At 53.1% G+C, this 15,980-nt stretch overlaps 1 protein-coding gene across 1 annotated transcript in view; it reads right to left on the bottom strand.

The window, feature by feature from the left end:
• The window catches only part of LOC122548242 (proline-rich protein 29-like), a 32,832-nt gene that overhangs the window by 7,094 nt on the left and 9,758 nt on the right, over window positions 1–15,980 (bottom strand). The window contains exons 2-4 of the mRNA XM_087977666.1: window positions 12,518–12,601; window positions 6,298–6,416; window positions 4,128–4,345 (exon numbers count right to left, since the gene is read on the bottom strand). Of these exons, the coding sequence (XP_087833792.1) occupies window positions 4,128–4,345; window positions 6,298–6,416; window positions 12,518–12,601 (421 nt within the window). The remainder of the gene's footprint in view (window positions 1–4,127; window positions 4,346–6,297; window positions 6,417–12,517; window positions 12,602–15,980) is intronic.

Raw genomic sequence — 15,980 nt, 5'->3', positions numbered from 1 at the left:
TCCCCCTGGGGACACACTCTCCTCTGGACACACTCTCTCCACAGGTCCCACTCTCCCACCGGACACACACTCCCTGGACATACTCTCCTTTGGACACACTCTCCCCTGAACACTCTCAGCCCCCTGAACACACTCTCCCATGAACACAAACTCCCCGGAACACACTTTCCCCTGGACACACACTCCCCTTGACACACTCTCCCCTGGTCTGACTCTTTCCTATCCCCACACCCCAGACACACACCCACCTGGACATATTCTCCCACCTGGTCACACATCCTCCCCAGGCACACTTCTCCCCACCCTGCACACAGTCCCTCCTGGACACACCCTCCCCTGGACACACTCCTGCCTCGCCTCACACTCCCCCCTGGACACACTCTCCCCCTGCACACACTGTCCCCTTGGTCACACATCCCCTGGACACATTCCCATTGGATACAGAGAAAGTAAAAAAGGGAGGACGAACTGAGAGAGATGAAAAGTGGGAGGGAGAGAAAAGGGTCAAGAAAGATTTGAATCTTTTATGTAACCACCTCCCGTAGTCCTCATGTTCGTGGGGGGATGTGATGGCCGAATGCTATTATCACTGGCCTGTTAATCCCGAGAGCCAGCTCATGTCCTGGAGAACCCGGTTTGAACGTTGCCGCGGCAGGTGGTGGATATTGAATTCAATGAAAAAGAAAATCTGGAATGAAATGTCTCACGTTGATCATGAGACCATTTGCCAATTGTCAGGGAATTCACCATCTGGTTCACCAATGTCCTTTCGGGAAGGAAACTGCTATCCTCACCTGCCCTGGCTGATACGTGACTCCAGTCCCACCGGATTGCGGTTGACACTTAACTGCCCCCAGGGTAATTAGAGACGGGGAATACTTAGAGAGGACCCTGTCCTGGTGAATGAATTAAAACAAAGTTTTCCCAGCAATTCCGAGGCTGAAGGCGACCAATTAATAGTTCGAGCCAATAAATCCCCGAAAGTGGTTGATAGGAGAGTGAGACAAACAAAACTGCACCAGGAGGGAGAGGGACACAGCAAGGCAGGCAGTATCAGGAGGGAGGGAACACAGCAAGGCAGGCAGTATCAGGAGGGAGAGGAACACAGCAAGGCAGGCAGCATCAGGAGGGAGAGGGACACAGCAAGGCAGGCAGTATCAGGAGGGAGGGAACACAGCAAGGCAGGCAGCATCAGGAGGGAGAGGGACACAGCAAGGCAGGCAGTATCAGGAGGGAGGGAACACAGCAAGGCAGGCAGTATCAGGAGGGAGGGAACACAGCAAGGCAGGCAGTATCAGGAGGGAGAGGGACACAGCAAGGCAGGCAGCATCAGGAGGGAGAGGGACACAGCAAGGCAGGCAGCATCAGGAGGGAGAGGGACACAGCAAGGCAGGCAGCATCAGGAGGGAGAGGGGCACAGCAAGGCAGGCAGCATCAGGAGGGAGAGGGACACAGCAAGGCAGGCAGCATCAGGAGGGAGAGGGACACAGCAAGTCAGGCAGCATCAGGAGGGAGAGGGACACAGCAAGGCAGGCAGCATCAGGAGGGAGACGGACACAGCAAGGCAGGCAGCATCTGGAGGGAGAGGGACACAGCAAGGCAGGCAGTATCAGGAGGGAGACGGACACAGCAAGTCAGGCAGCATCAGGAGGGAGAGGGACACAGCAAGGCAGGCAGCATCAGGAGGGAGAGGGACACAGCAAGGCAGGCAGTATCAGGAGGGAGAGGGACACAGCAAGGCAGGCAGCATCAGGAGGGAGACGGACACAGCAAGTCAGGCAGCATCAGGAGGGAGAGGGACACAGCAAGGCAGGCAGCATCAGGGGGAAGGGGAAAACAGCAAGGCAGGCAGTATCAGGAGGGAGAGGGACACAGCAAGGCAGGCAGCATCAGGAGGGAGAGGGACACAGCAAGGCAGGCAGCATCAGGAGGGAGACGGACACAGCAAGTCAGGCAGCATCAGGAGGGAGAGGGACACAGCAAGGCAGGCAGCATCAGGGGGAAGGGGAAAACAGCAAGGCAGGCAGCATCAGGAGGGAGAGGGACACAGCAAGGCAGGCAGCATCAGGAGGGAGAGGGACACAGCAAGGCAGGCAGCATCAGGATGGAGAGGGACACAGCAAGGCAGGCAGTATCAGGAGGGAGAGGGACACAGCAAGGCAGGCAGCATCAGGATGGAGAGGGACACAGCAAGGCAGGCAGTATCAGGAGGGAGAGGTACACAGCAAGGCAGGCAGCATCAGGAGGGAGAGGGACACAGCAAGGCAGGCAGCATCAGGAGGGAGAGGGACACAGCAAGGCAGGCAGTATCAGGAGGGAGAGGGACACAGCAAGAAAGGCAGCATCAGGGGGAAGGGGAAAACAGCAAGGCAGGCAGTATCAGGAGGGAGAGGGACACAGCAAGGCAGGCAGCATCAGGGGGAAGGGGAAAACAGCAAGGCAGGCAGTATCAGGAGGGAGAGGGACACAGCAAGGCAGGCAGCATCAGGAGGGAGAGGGACACAGCAAGGCAGGCAGTATCAGGAGGGAGAGGGACACAGCAAGGCAGGCAGCATCAGGAGGGAGAGGGACACAGCAAGGCAGGCAGTATCAGGAGGGAGAGGGACACAGCAAGGCAGGCAGCATCAGGAGGGAGAGGGACACAGCAAGAAAGGCAGCATCAGGGGGAAGGGGAAAACAGCAAGGCAGGCAGTATCAGGAGGGAGAGGGACACAGCAAGGCAGGCAGTATCAGGAGGGAGAGGGACACAGCAAGAAAGGCAGCATCAGGGGGAAGGGGAAAACAGCAAGGCAGGCAGCATCAGGAGGGAGAGGGACACAGCAAGGCAGGCAGTATCAGGAGGGAGAGGGACACAGCAAGGCAGGCAGCATCAGGAGGGAGAGGGACACAGCAAGGCAGGCAGCATCAGGAGGGAGAGGGACACAGCTGCTGTGTTCTCCCAGCCTCCTGCCTGTCTATCCTCTGGGTGTATGAAGCATAATTTGTCACTGAGCTGGATGAAATGCTGTGGCAAAGGATCACATAGCCAGCTGTGGAATGTTCGGGATATATTGAATCGATTTGATCCTCTTATCTGTGGAAAGATATTGGACTCAGTCCACAAAGGGTTCACTGGGTGGGTCCCAGCGTGGAGGGACTCGGTTGAGGAGAGTTTGAGATGACACACAGGCTGAAGAAACTCAGCAGGTCTGACAGGATCCGTGGGAAGAGAAACAGAGTTAATGTTTTGAGTCCGAAAGATTCTCCCTCAGCGCTGAAGGAAGAAATAGAAAACTGATGGGTTTTATGTTGTTGGCAAAGTTTGAGAGACTACAGATCAAAGGAGTCGGAGCACAACAGGCAAATCCTTTTCACAAAAGGGACAAGGTATATCTGTTAATAACAGAACAATGGTCTGCTCTGAATGGGAACATTGTGGGCGGCACGGTGGCACAGTGGTTAGCACTGCTGCCTCGCAGCGCCAGAGACCCGGGTTCAATTCCCGCCTCAGGTGACTGACTGTGTGGAGTTTGCACGTTCTCCCCGTGTCTGCGTGGGTTTCCTCCGGGTGCTCCGGTTTCCTCCCACAATCCAAAGATGTGCAGGTCAGGTGAATTGGCCTTGCTAAATTGCCCGTAGTGTTAGGTAAGGGGCAAATGTAGGGGTAAGGGTGGGTTGCGCTTCGGCGGGTCGGTGTGGACTTGTTGGGCCGAAGGGCCTGTTTCCACACTGTAATGTAATCTAATAATCTAATAATCCTGGCACTAGGTAGCAGTGGGATGAATGTCTGGTAGATATTGATCGGAGCAAATTCATTGCCACTTTTTCAAACCTTTTCATTCATTTGTGAGATACAGCAACATGAATTACCCGTCCGTAATTGCCCAGGGGACATGAGGTCATGCTCATTGCTGGGGGTGTGGAATCAAACATAGGCCAGACAAGATACAAATGGCAGTTATACACCTGGAATGGACAATAGTGAACAGGGTGGATTTTTACAACAATCTGTGACACCTGCCATCGAGGGTATAAGCAAGGAAGACTTTTCCAGTCCACATTTACCCTCTGGCTGCATTTTGTACATGATCCCAGAGTTCACCCTGGGCCTGTGGATTACCACCACAACACAGCAGCCAGGAACTTACATCTCTCTCCGGGGACTAGGGGGTGCATCTCCACTGAGGTGGCGTACTGTAGGCCTCAGATTCTCCTGTTGTCCTCTCACCATGTGCTGCGCTTGAGGTTGACTCTGGGTTTGAACCTGGTGAGACCAAGAGGGGTACACAGTGTATGGCCAAGGTGCGTAATGATGGTGATAGATTGTATCTGGCTCGCTGTCTTCCATTCTGATGGACATGCGGTTCTGCGAAGAAACACAACACTGTCAGACTGATTTCTTAAACCAAGCGTTTTTTGTTCACCACATAGAGGTCTGAATGGTTGTAGGTTTAAACATGATAATTGTAATAGTGGGAATTACATACGGCAGCTGTTGGCCATTTCAGGTGGAATGTGCACTCATCAGTTTAATTCAACAACAACTTGCATTTATGTAGCAGCTTTGACAGAGAAGTGTCTCGATAACAGTCACAGGAAGATTATTTGGCGAAAACTGGCATTGATCCATATAAGGAGATAGATAGACAGGTGATTAAGTCCATGACCACATCCGTCGGTATTGAAAATGGCCTTGGAAAGAAGAGAGAGAGAGTTTATGGAGGGAATTTGACGTTCTGACAAAGAGCTCAATGCCGTTGTGAATTCTGTGGGAGCTGCAAGAGAGACCGTGACTGGGGGGTCACCATGTTCTCAGGGAGCTGCTGGGATGGAGGAAATTTCCAGAGGATTTGAACATAAGGATAAGGTTTTTAAAGTGGAATTGTTGGTGGGGTTGGACTGGGATTAATGAGTGGCTTCCAGTGTGAGAAAGTGAGGAGTGCAGATGCTGGAGATCCGAGTCGAGAGTGTGGTGCTGGAAAAGCACAGCAGGTCAGGCAGCATCTGAGGAGCAGGAGAATCAACATTTCATCAGGACACTAGTGTCGAGTGTGTAGAGTGGAGGCATTAGAAGTGTTTGGGTTTGAGACTCCATGGAAGGAGTGCTGTACTGTTCAAGGGGTTGACCTTAGTACGAGATGTTAATCAAAGGTCCTGTCTGATCTGTTTGGTGTGTGTAAAATGTCACCAAGGTAAAATTCTCTGGTTATGAACACATTGCCACCATGGCTGTGTTGTGGGAAATGGAACATTCAGTGCACAGCGAGCAAACACAAATAAAGTGATTATAGAACAGTTCAGGCCCTTTGGCCCTCGATGTTGTGCCAGCCCTTTGCCCTACTCTAAGATCAGACTAACCTACATAACGCTATCATCGAAGTGCCTATCCAAGAGTCACTTAAATGTCCCTAACTCTACTACCACTGCATTTCTCTCTGACTAATGCATCTAACACTACAGGTAATTTAGCCTGGACATGGCCAATTCACCTGACCTGCACATCTTTGGACTGTGGGAGGAAACCAGAGCACCCGGAGGAAACCCACGCAGACACGGGGAGAATGTGCAAACTCCACACAGTCAGTCGCCTGAGACTGGAATCGAACCCAGGTCCCTGGTGCTGTGAGACAGCAGTGCTAACCACTGAGCCAGTGGTCAGTGGGTCGGTGGGTCAGTGTGGACTTGTTGGGCCGAAGGGCCTGTTTCCACACTGTAATGTAATCTAATTTAAAAAGAAACCTTGCTGAAATCCATATACACCACATCCACTGCTCTACCTTCTTCAATGTGTTTTGTCACATCCTCAAAAAATTAAATAAGATTTGTGCGGTATGACCTGTCCTTCACAAAGCCATACTAATCATCTCTAATCAAACTATGGTTTTCCAAGTAATCATAAATCCTGTCCCCCAGAATCCTCTCCAATAATTTGCCCACCACAGATGTAAGACTGACTGGTCTATATGTTCCAGGATTATCCCTATTCCCTTTCTTGAACAAGGGAATAACATTTGCCACCCCCCAGTCATCTGGTGCTCTTCCTGTCGAGAGCGAGGGTGCAAAGATCATCACCAAAGGCACAGCAATCTCTTCCCTCACTTCCTGTAGTAGCCCAGGGTATGTCCTGTATGCTGCAGATCATTTATCTATCCTTGTGCTTTGCACAAATTTCAGCACATCCTCCTTCTTAACATCAACCTGTTTGAGCATATCAGCCTGTTTCACGCTGTCCTCAGAAACATCAAAGCCCCTCTCTGTAGTGAATACTGAAGCAAAGTATTCATCCAGGAATCAGTGTGAAAGTGTGTGAGTTCTGACCTGCATGGCAGGCCGGGCCTGTGCACTGTACCCGAATCCCTTCAGCGCTGCCATGGTGAGGTTATTCATGACCACTTGGTGCATCTGGGCGTTCTGGATCATCATCAGATCCACCAGGTCTACAACAAGAAAAAATACATCACTCTCACAACATGGCAATCCAGTTCATGGGAAAGAACAGACATGGGGAATACAATGGGGAGATGATGGCTGACTGGGATTATCGCTAGGCCAGAATCTCAGCTAATGTTCTGGGGACCCACATCCAAATCCCACAATGTTAAATTCAATAAAAATGAATCTGGAACTCTGAACCTACTGATGACCATGAAACCATTGTTGATTGTCAGAAAAGAAATCTGCCGTCTTCACTCAGTCTGGCCTACATGTGACTCCAGACCTACAGTGAGGCAGTTAGTTCTCAGCTGTCCTCTGAAATGGCCAAACAAGCCACTCAGTTGTACCAAATGGTACAAAGTCTCAACAGGATGGACCACCTGGCATTGACTTAGGCATCTGAATAGACAATGGCAGAACTAGCCCAGTTGACCCTGCACAATCCTCCTCACTACCATCTGGGGGCTAGTGCCAACATTGGGTGACCTCTCTCACAGATTCATTGAGTAACAGCCTGACACAGCCATATTGATGGAATCATACCATACAGAAATCTGAGTTCATCCCTGTGGTTGGAGGGACCTGCCTACGGAACTGACTTATCCCGCACTGACTCCGGACTACGTTCAGACCAACAAAATTTGGACTCAACCAGGACAACCAGGACCTACAACAAATCCGAAACCTCCAGCAACAGACCTCCCTCCGGATCCTCCACTCCACGCTTGCAGCCATGCGCCGCTACCTACATTCCCTACAGTCAGCCCTGCCCCAGCTCAGGACAACACTCTCACAGACCTGTAAAGGACCTCTACTGTTCTTCATCCACAGGAGGATCCATAAACTAAACAAACATTTCTTCCTGGCCATATCGGAAATTAAAGACAGTAAGTACCAAAACCTTTCATGTACTTACCCCCACACTCCGGATTCCTCAACTGTTCCAGAATCTTCCATTGGCCTCCGAAATCGTTCCGGCGCCATCTAACCACGCGTCTGCTACATCGCCCGCGGCAACAACCGCCGCCGCGGACCAAGACGTCACTTCCACCCCCACCGATCTCGCAGCCTCCGCGATCGCCGCCCAGACAACCGCCTCCATGATCGCCAGGAAGACCATCGCCAACAGATTCGCGGCCCCCGCGGCTATCAGGAATAGCACTGTCTCGGTCGTCACCACAGCCACTTCCGCCCCCAGTGACATCACCAACCTGCACGACCACAACGCCGCATGTGTCTCCGCCCCCACGCCGATCTCAGTCACGTCTAACCCCGCCCCCACGCCGGTCTCTGACACCACGCCCAACTCCGCCCCCACTCCCAGCCCCAGCCCCACTCCAGGTCCTAGCTCCCCGCCCTGCCATGTTTTCACTATCCCTCCAGACCTACCCCTCTCTGAGGATGAAAGATCAATCCTCAGCAGAGGCCTCACCTTCATTCCCCTACGCTCCCGGATTAATGAATTCAACACGCGGCGTGACATCGAACAATTCTTCCGCCGCCTTCGCCTCCGTGCCTACTTCTTTAACCAAGACCCTCGCCCACCCTCTGACGACCCCTTCTCCCGCCTCCAACACACCCCATCCACCTGGACACCCCGTGCTGGCCTCCTACCTGCCCTCGACCTCTTCATAGCAAACTGCCGCCGCGATATTAACCGCCACCTGAACTCCCCCACCCCTCTCACCCACTCCAACCTCTCACCCTCGGAACGCGCAGCCCTCCACTCCCTCCGTTCCAACCCCAACCTCACCATCAAACCAGCTGACAAGGGAGGCGCGGTAGTAGTTTGGCGCACCGACCTTTACACTGCTGAGGCCAAACGCCAGCTCGCAGATACCTCCTCCTACTGCCCCCTTGACCATGACCCCACCCCCCACCACCAAACCATCATCTCCCAGACCATCCATAACCTCATCACCTCAGGGGACCTCCCATCCACCGCCTCCAACCTCATAGTCCCACAACCCCGCACCTCCCGCTTCTACCTCCTGCCCAAAATCCACAAACCTGACTGCCCCGGCCGACCCATTGTCTCCGCCTGCTCCTGCCCAACCGAACTCATCTCCGCATACCTCGACACGGTCCTGTTCCCCCTTAGTCCAAGAACTCCCCACCTACGTTCAGGACACCACCCACGCCCTCCACCTCCTCCATGATTTTCGCTTCCCCGGTCCCCAACGCCTTATTTTCACCATGGACATCCAGTCCCTGTACACCTCCATCCCCCATCACGAAGGACTCAAAGCCCTCCGCTTCTTCCTTTCCCGCCGTACCGACCAGTACCCTTCCACTGACACCCTCCTTCGACTGACTGAACTGGTCCTCACCCTGAACAACTTCTCTTTCCAATCCTCCCACTTCCTCCAAACCAAAGGAGTAGCCATGGGCACCCGCATGGGCCCCAGCTGTGCCTGCCTCTTCGTGGGATATGTGGAACAGTCCATCTTCCACAGTTACACTGGCACCACCCCCCACCTTTTCCTCCGCTACATCGATGACTGTATCGGTGCTGCCTCGTGCTCCCACGAGGAGGTTGAATAGTTCATCCACTTTACCAACACCTTCCACCCCAACCTCAAATTCACCTGGACCATCTCAGACTCCTCCCTCCCCTTCCTAGACCTTTCCATTTCTATCTCGGGTGACTGAATCAACACGGACATTTACTATAAACCGACCGACTCCCACAGCTACCTAGACTACACCTCCTCCCACCCTGCCCCCTGTAAAAACACCACCCCATATTCCCAATTCCTTCGTCTCCGCCGTATCTGCTCCCAGGAGGACCAGTTCCAAAACCGTACAACCCAGATGGCCTCCTTCTTCAAGGACCGCAATTTCCCGCCAGACGTGGTCGACGATGCCCTCCACCGCATCTCTTCCACTTCCCACTCCTCTGCCCTTGAGCCCCGCCCCTCCAACCGCCACCAGGACAGAACCCCACTGGTCCTCAACTACCACCCCACTAACCTCCACATACAGCGTATCATCCGCCGTCATTTCCGCCACCTCCAAACGGACCCCACCACCAGGGATATATTTCCCTCCCTTCCCCTATCAGCGTTCCGAAAAGACCACTCCCTCCATGACTCCCTCGTCAGGTCCACACCCCCCACCAACCCAACCTCCCCTCCCGGCACCTTTCCCTGCAACCGCAAGAAATGCAAAACTTGCGCCCACACCTCCCCCCTTACTTCCCTCCAAGGCCCCAAGGGACACTTCCATATCCGGCACAAATTCACCTGCACCTCCACATACATCATCTATTGCATCCTCTGCACCCGATGTGGCCTCCTCTATATTGGGGAGACAGGCCACCTACTTGCGGAACGTTTCAGAGAACACCTCTGGGATAACCGGACCAACCAACCCAACCACCCCGTAGCCCAACTCTTTAACACCCCTCCCACTCCACCAAGGACATGCAGGTCCTTGGACTCCTCCATCGCCAGACCATGGCAACACGACGGCTGGAGGAAGAGCGCCTCATCTTCTGCCTGGGAACCCTCCAACCACAAGGGATGAACTCAGATTTCACCAGTTTCCTCATTTCCCCTCCCCCCACCTTGTCTCAGTCAAATCCCTCGAACTCAGCACCACCTTCCTAACCTGCAATCTTTTTCCTGACCTCTCCGCCCCTACCCCTCTCCGGCCTATCACCCTCACCTTGACCTCCCTCCACCTATCGCAATTCTAATGCCCCTCCCCCAAGTCCTTCCTCCCTACCTTTTATCTTAGCCTGCTTGGCACACCCTCCTCATTCCTGAAGAAGGGCTTATGCTCGAAACAGCAATTCTCCTGTTCCCTGGATGCTGCCTGACCTGCTGCGCTTTTCCAGCAACACATTTTCAGCTCTGATCTCCAGCATCTGCAGTCCTCACTTTCTCCTTTCTCTGGTATGGACATTCCCTGTAATGTCTATTACAGAGAGAGGCTGAGTTTCTCTGATGTGGCCATGCACTGAAATGTCTACTACAGAGAGAGACTGGGTCTCTCTGGTATGGTCATGCTCTGTAATGTCTATTACAGAGGCTCAGTTTCGCTTGAGTGGTTATTCTCTGTAATGTGTATTACAGAGAGAGGTTGAGTTTTTCTGGTGTGGTCATACTCTGTAATGTCCAGTACAGAGAGAGGCTGAATTTCTCTGGTATGTTTGTGCTGTGTAATGTCTATTACAGAGACAGGCCTGGTTTCTCTGTTATGGACATTCCCTGTAATGTTGATTAGAGATCAAGGCTGGGTCTCTCTCGTGTGGCCATGCTCTGTAATGTCTATTCCTGAGAGAGGCTGGGTACCTCTGGGTATGGTCATGCACTGAAATATCTATTACAGAGACAGGCTGCGTTTCTCTGGTGTGCTCATGCTCTGTCATGTCCATTACAGAGAGAGGCTGAGTTTGGCTGGTATGCTCATGCTCTGTAATATCTATTAGAGGGTTTCACTGGTATTGTCATGCTCTGTAATGTCTATTAGAGAGAGAGGTTGCGTTTCTCTGGTGTGGCCATGCTCTGTAATGTCTATTACCGAGAGTGGTTCGGTTTCTCTGATATGGACATTCCCTGTAATGTTGATTAGAGATAGAAGCTGAGTTTTTCTGGTGTGGCCCTGCACTGAAATGTCTATTGCAGAGAGAGGCTGGGTCTCTCTGGTATGGTCATGCTCTGTAATGTCTATTACAGCTAGAGGCTGAGTTTCTCTGGTGTGGCCATGCACTGAAATGTCTATTAAAGAGAGAGGATGAGTTTCTCTGTCATGGTCATGCTCTGTAATGTCTATTACAGAGAGAGGCTGGGTTTCTCTGGTGTGGTCATGCTCTGTAAGTGTATTACAGAGAGAGGTTCAGTTTCACTGGTGTGGTCGTGCTTTGTAATGTCTATTATAGAGAGTGGCAGGGTTTCTCTAGTATGGACATTCTCTGTAATGAAGAAGGGCCCTTCCTGAAGAAGGGCCTGTGCCCGAAACGTCGAATCTCCTGTTCCCTGGATGCTGCCTGACCTGCTGTGCTGTTCCAGCAATAAAGTTTCAACATTCTCTGTAATGTCTACTAGAGAGAGAAGCTGAGTTTCTCTGGTGTTGCCATGCTCTGTAATGTCTATTACAGAGTGAGGCTGAGTTTGTCTCGTATGACCATGCTCTGTAATGTCTATTACAGAGTGAGGCTGAGTTTGTCTCGTATGACCATGCTCTGTAATGTCTATTACAGAGTGAGGCTGAGTTTGTCTCGTATGACCATGCTCTGTAATGTCTATTACAGAGTGAGGCTGAGTTTGTCTCGTATGACCATGCTCTGTAATGTCTATTACAGAGTGAGGCTGAGTTTGTCTCGTATGACCATGCTCTGTAATGCCTATTAAAGAGAGAGGCTGGGTCTCTCTGGTATGGTCATTTTCTGTAATGTCTATTACACAGAGACCTGGGTTCATCTGGTATGGTCATGCTCTGTCATGTCTATTACTGAGAAAGGCTGGGTTTCTCTGGTGTGGTCATGCTCTGTAATGGAGAAAGTGAGGACTGCAGATGCTGGAGATCAGAGCTGAAAATGTGTTGCTGGAAAAGTGCAGAATGTCAGGCAGCATCCAAGGAGCAGGATAATCGACATTTCAGGCATGAGCCCTTCTTCAGGAAGGCTGGGTTTCTCTGGTATGGCCATGATCTGTAATGTCTATTAAAGAGAGAGGCTGAGTTTATCTGGTGTGGTCATGCTCTGTAATGTCCATTACAGAAAGAGGCTCGGTTTCTCTGATATGTTCGTGCTCTGTAATGTCTATTACAGAGAGAGGATGGGTTTGTCTGGTATTGTCTGGTTTAACGTCTATTACAGAGATATGCTGAGTCTCCCTGGTCTGGCCATGCTCTGTAATGTCTATTACAGATAGAGGCTGAGTTTCTCTGGTATGGTCATGCTCTGTAATGACTATTACAGAGAGAAGCTGGGATTCTCTGGTATGGTCATGCTCTGTAATGTCTATTACAGAGTGAAGGTGAATGCCTCTGGTATAGCCATGTTTTGTAATGTTTATTACAGAGAGAGGCTCAGATTTTCTTGAGTAGTTATGCTCTGTAATGTTTATTACAGAGAGAGGCTGAGTTTCTCTCTTACCTTCCTTGACATGTCCATGTCGAATCGGAGGTATTTGGAGAGCTCCGAGAGGTCCTGGAAGATGGTGTTTGGTTGTTGTGGGATCTGTGGAAATCAGAAGGGTTGTAGCCAAGTTGAGACGGGAGCCATGGTGAGGACGGCAGCAGCTTTATTAAAGTTGGAGGATGAAGATGCTGCGGACCAGTCTACGCAATGGGGGGGTCGTCAGACAATGCTGCCCAGAACGATCTTGGTCAAACAGGGCCCAAGGCTGCAGGGGAAGGGGGAGGGGGAGGGAGAAGTTTGCAGTGGGAGGGGGAGGGGGATTGCTGCAGTGGGAGGGGGAGGAGGAGGGGGGACGTTTGCAGTGGGAGGGGGAGGAGGAGGGGGATTGCTGCAGTGGGTGGGGGAGGGGGAGGGGGATTGCTGAAGTGGGAAGGGGAGGGGGATTGCTGCAGTGGGTGGGGGAGGGGGAGGGGGATTGCTGCAGTGGGTGGGGGAGGGGGAGGGGGAAGTTTGCAGTGGGAGGGGGAGGGGGAGAAGGATTGCTGCAGACACTGAAACATTTCTCTCATTGACTTCCAAAGATCGACAGGAGATGACTGAGCTCACACCCACACTCCCCCTCCCCCTCCCGCTCCTTTTCACACTGCCCCTCCTCCTCCCCCCTCCCCCACCCCCCACCCCCCACTCCCCCTCCCCCTCCCACTCCCCCCTCGCCCTCCCCTCCCCCTCCCCTCCCCCTCCTCCACCCCCCGCTCCCCTCCCGTTCCCCCTCCCGTTCCCCCTCTCCCTCCCCCTCCCCTTCCCGCTCCTGCTCCCGTTCCCCCCCACTCCAGTTCCCCCCCACTCCCCCGCCCACTCCCTCCCCACTCTCCCACTCCCTCTCCATCTCCCACTCCCCCTCCTCCTCCCCCTCCTCCTCCCCCTCCTCCACCCCCCGCTCCCCCACCCCCCGCTCCCCCTCCCGTTCCCCTCTCCCTCCCCCTCCCCTTCCCGCACCTGCTCCCGTTCCCTCCCACTCCCACTCCCACTCCCCCGCCCACTCCCCGCCCACTCCCCCCCCACTCCCCCCCCCACTCCCCCCCCACTCCTCCCACTCCCTCTCCATCTCCCACTCCCAATCCACCTCCACCCCCTCCCACTTTCAGTCCCACTCACTGCCCCTCCCACTCCCACTGCAGCAAACCCCCTCCCCACGCCCCCTCCCATTTACACCTCCACTCCAGCAATCCCACTCCCCAGACCCCACTACAATTCCCACTCCCACACCCACTCCCCAGACCCCACTACATTTCCCACTCCCATTCCCACTCCCCACTCCCACTCTCCACACCCACTTCTGCTACCACAATCTGACTCCCCGCGCCCATTCCCACTGCATTGATCTGACTCCCAATCCCACTCCAGCGATCTGACTCCCATTCCCACTGCAGTGATCTGACTCCCATTCCCACTCCAGCGATCTGACTCCCATTCCCACTGCAGTGATCTGTGTCCCATTCCCACTCCAGCGATCTGACTCCCATTCCCACTCCAGCGATCTGACTCCCATTCCCACTGCAGTGATCTGACTCCCATTCCCACTGCATTGATCTGACTCCCATTCCCACCGCAGTGATCTGACTCCCATTCCCACTGCAGTGATCTGACTCCCATTCCCACTGCAGTGATCTGTGTCCCATTCCCACTGCATTGATTTGACTCCCATTCCCACTGCATTGATCTGACTCCCATTCCCACTGCATTGATTTGACTCCCATTACCACTGCAGTGATCTATGTCCCATTCCCACTGCATTGATCTGACTCCCATTCCCACTGCATTGATCTGACTCCCATTCCCACGGCAGTGATCTGTGTCCCATTCCCACGGCAGTGATCTGACTCCCATTCCCACCGCATTGATCTGACTCCCATTCCCACCGCAGTGATCTGACTCCCATTCCCACTGCAGTGATCTGTGTCCCATTCCCACTGCATTGATCTGACTCCCATTCCCAAGGCAGTGATCTGTGTCCCATTCCCACCGCAGTGATCTGACTCCCATTCCCACCGTATTGATCTGACTTCCATTCCCACTGCAGTGATCTGTGTCCCATTCCCACTGCAGTGATCTGACTCCCATTCCCACTGCATTGATCTGACTCCCATTCCCACCGCAGTGATCTGACTCCCATTCCCACTGCAGTGATCTGTGTCCCATTCCCACTGCATTGATTGGACTCCCATTCCCACTGCAGTGATCTATGTCCCATTCCCACTGCATTGATCTGACTCCCATTCCCACTGCATTGATCTGACTCCCATTCCCACGGCAGTGATCTGTGTCCCATTCCCACCGCAGTGATCTGACTCCCATTCCCACCGCATTGATCTGTCTCCCATTCCCACCGCAGTGATCTGACTCCCATTCCCACTGCAGTGATCTATGTCCCATTCCCACTGCATTGATCTGACTCCCATTCCCACTGCATTGATCTGACTCCCATTCCCACGGCAGTGATCTGTGTCCCATTCCCACGGCAGTGATCTGACTCCCATTCCCACGGCAGTGATCTGTGTCCCATTCCCACCGCATTGATCTGACTCCCATTCCCACGGCAGTGATCTGACTCCCATTCCCAAGGCAGTGATCTGTGTCCCATTCCCACCACAGTGATCTGTGTCCCATTCCCACTGCAGTGATCTGACTCCCATTCCCAAGGCAGTGATCTGTGTCCCCTTCCCACTGCAGTGATCTGACTCCCATTCCCACTGCATTGATCTGACTCCCATTCCCACTGCAGTGATCTGTGTCCCATTCCCACTGCAGTGATCTGTGTCCCATTCCCACTGCAGTGATCTGACTCCCATTCCCACTGCATTGATCTGACTCCCATTCCCACCGCATTGATCTGACTCCCATTCCCACTGCATTGATCTGACTCCCATTCCCACCGCATTGATCTGACTCCCATTCCCACTGCATTGATCTGACTCCTATTCCCACTGCAGTGATCTGTGTCCCATTCCCACCGCATTGATCTGACTCCCATTCCCACTGCATTGATCTGACTCCTATTCCCACTGCAGTGATCTGTGTCCCATTCCCACTGCAGCGTTCTGACTCCCATTCCCACTGCATTGATCTGACTCCCATTCCCACGGCAGTGATCTGACTCCCATTCCCACTGCATTGATCTGACTCCCATTCCCACGGCATTGATCTGACTCCCATTCCCACTGCAGTGATCTGTGTCCCATTCCCACTGCAGTGATCTGACTCCCATTCCCACTGCAGTGATCTGTGTCCCATTCCCACTGCAGTGATCTGTGTCCCATTCCCACTGCATTGATCTGACTCCCATTCCCACTGCAGTGATCTGACTCCCATTCCCACTGCATTGATCTGACTCCCATTCCCACTGCAGTGATCTGTGTCCCATTCCCACTGCATTGATTTGACTCCCATTCCCACTGCAGTGATCTATGTCCCATTCCCA

This window comes from Chiloscyllium plagiosum, unplaced genomic scaffold (assembly GCF_037043375.1).
Source record: "Chiloscyllium plagiosum isolate Xiang-an unplaced genomic scaffold, Cpla_swu_hap1 HiC_scaffold_32, whole genome shotgun sequence".
Taxonomy (NCBI): domain Eukaryota; kingdom Metazoa; phylum Chordata; class Chondrichthyes; order Orectolobiformes; family Hemiscylliidae; genus Chiloscyllium; species Chiloscyllium plagiosum.
Note: the sequence above shows the minus strand (reverse complement) of the source record. Positions and strands in the feature narration are given on the sequence as shown.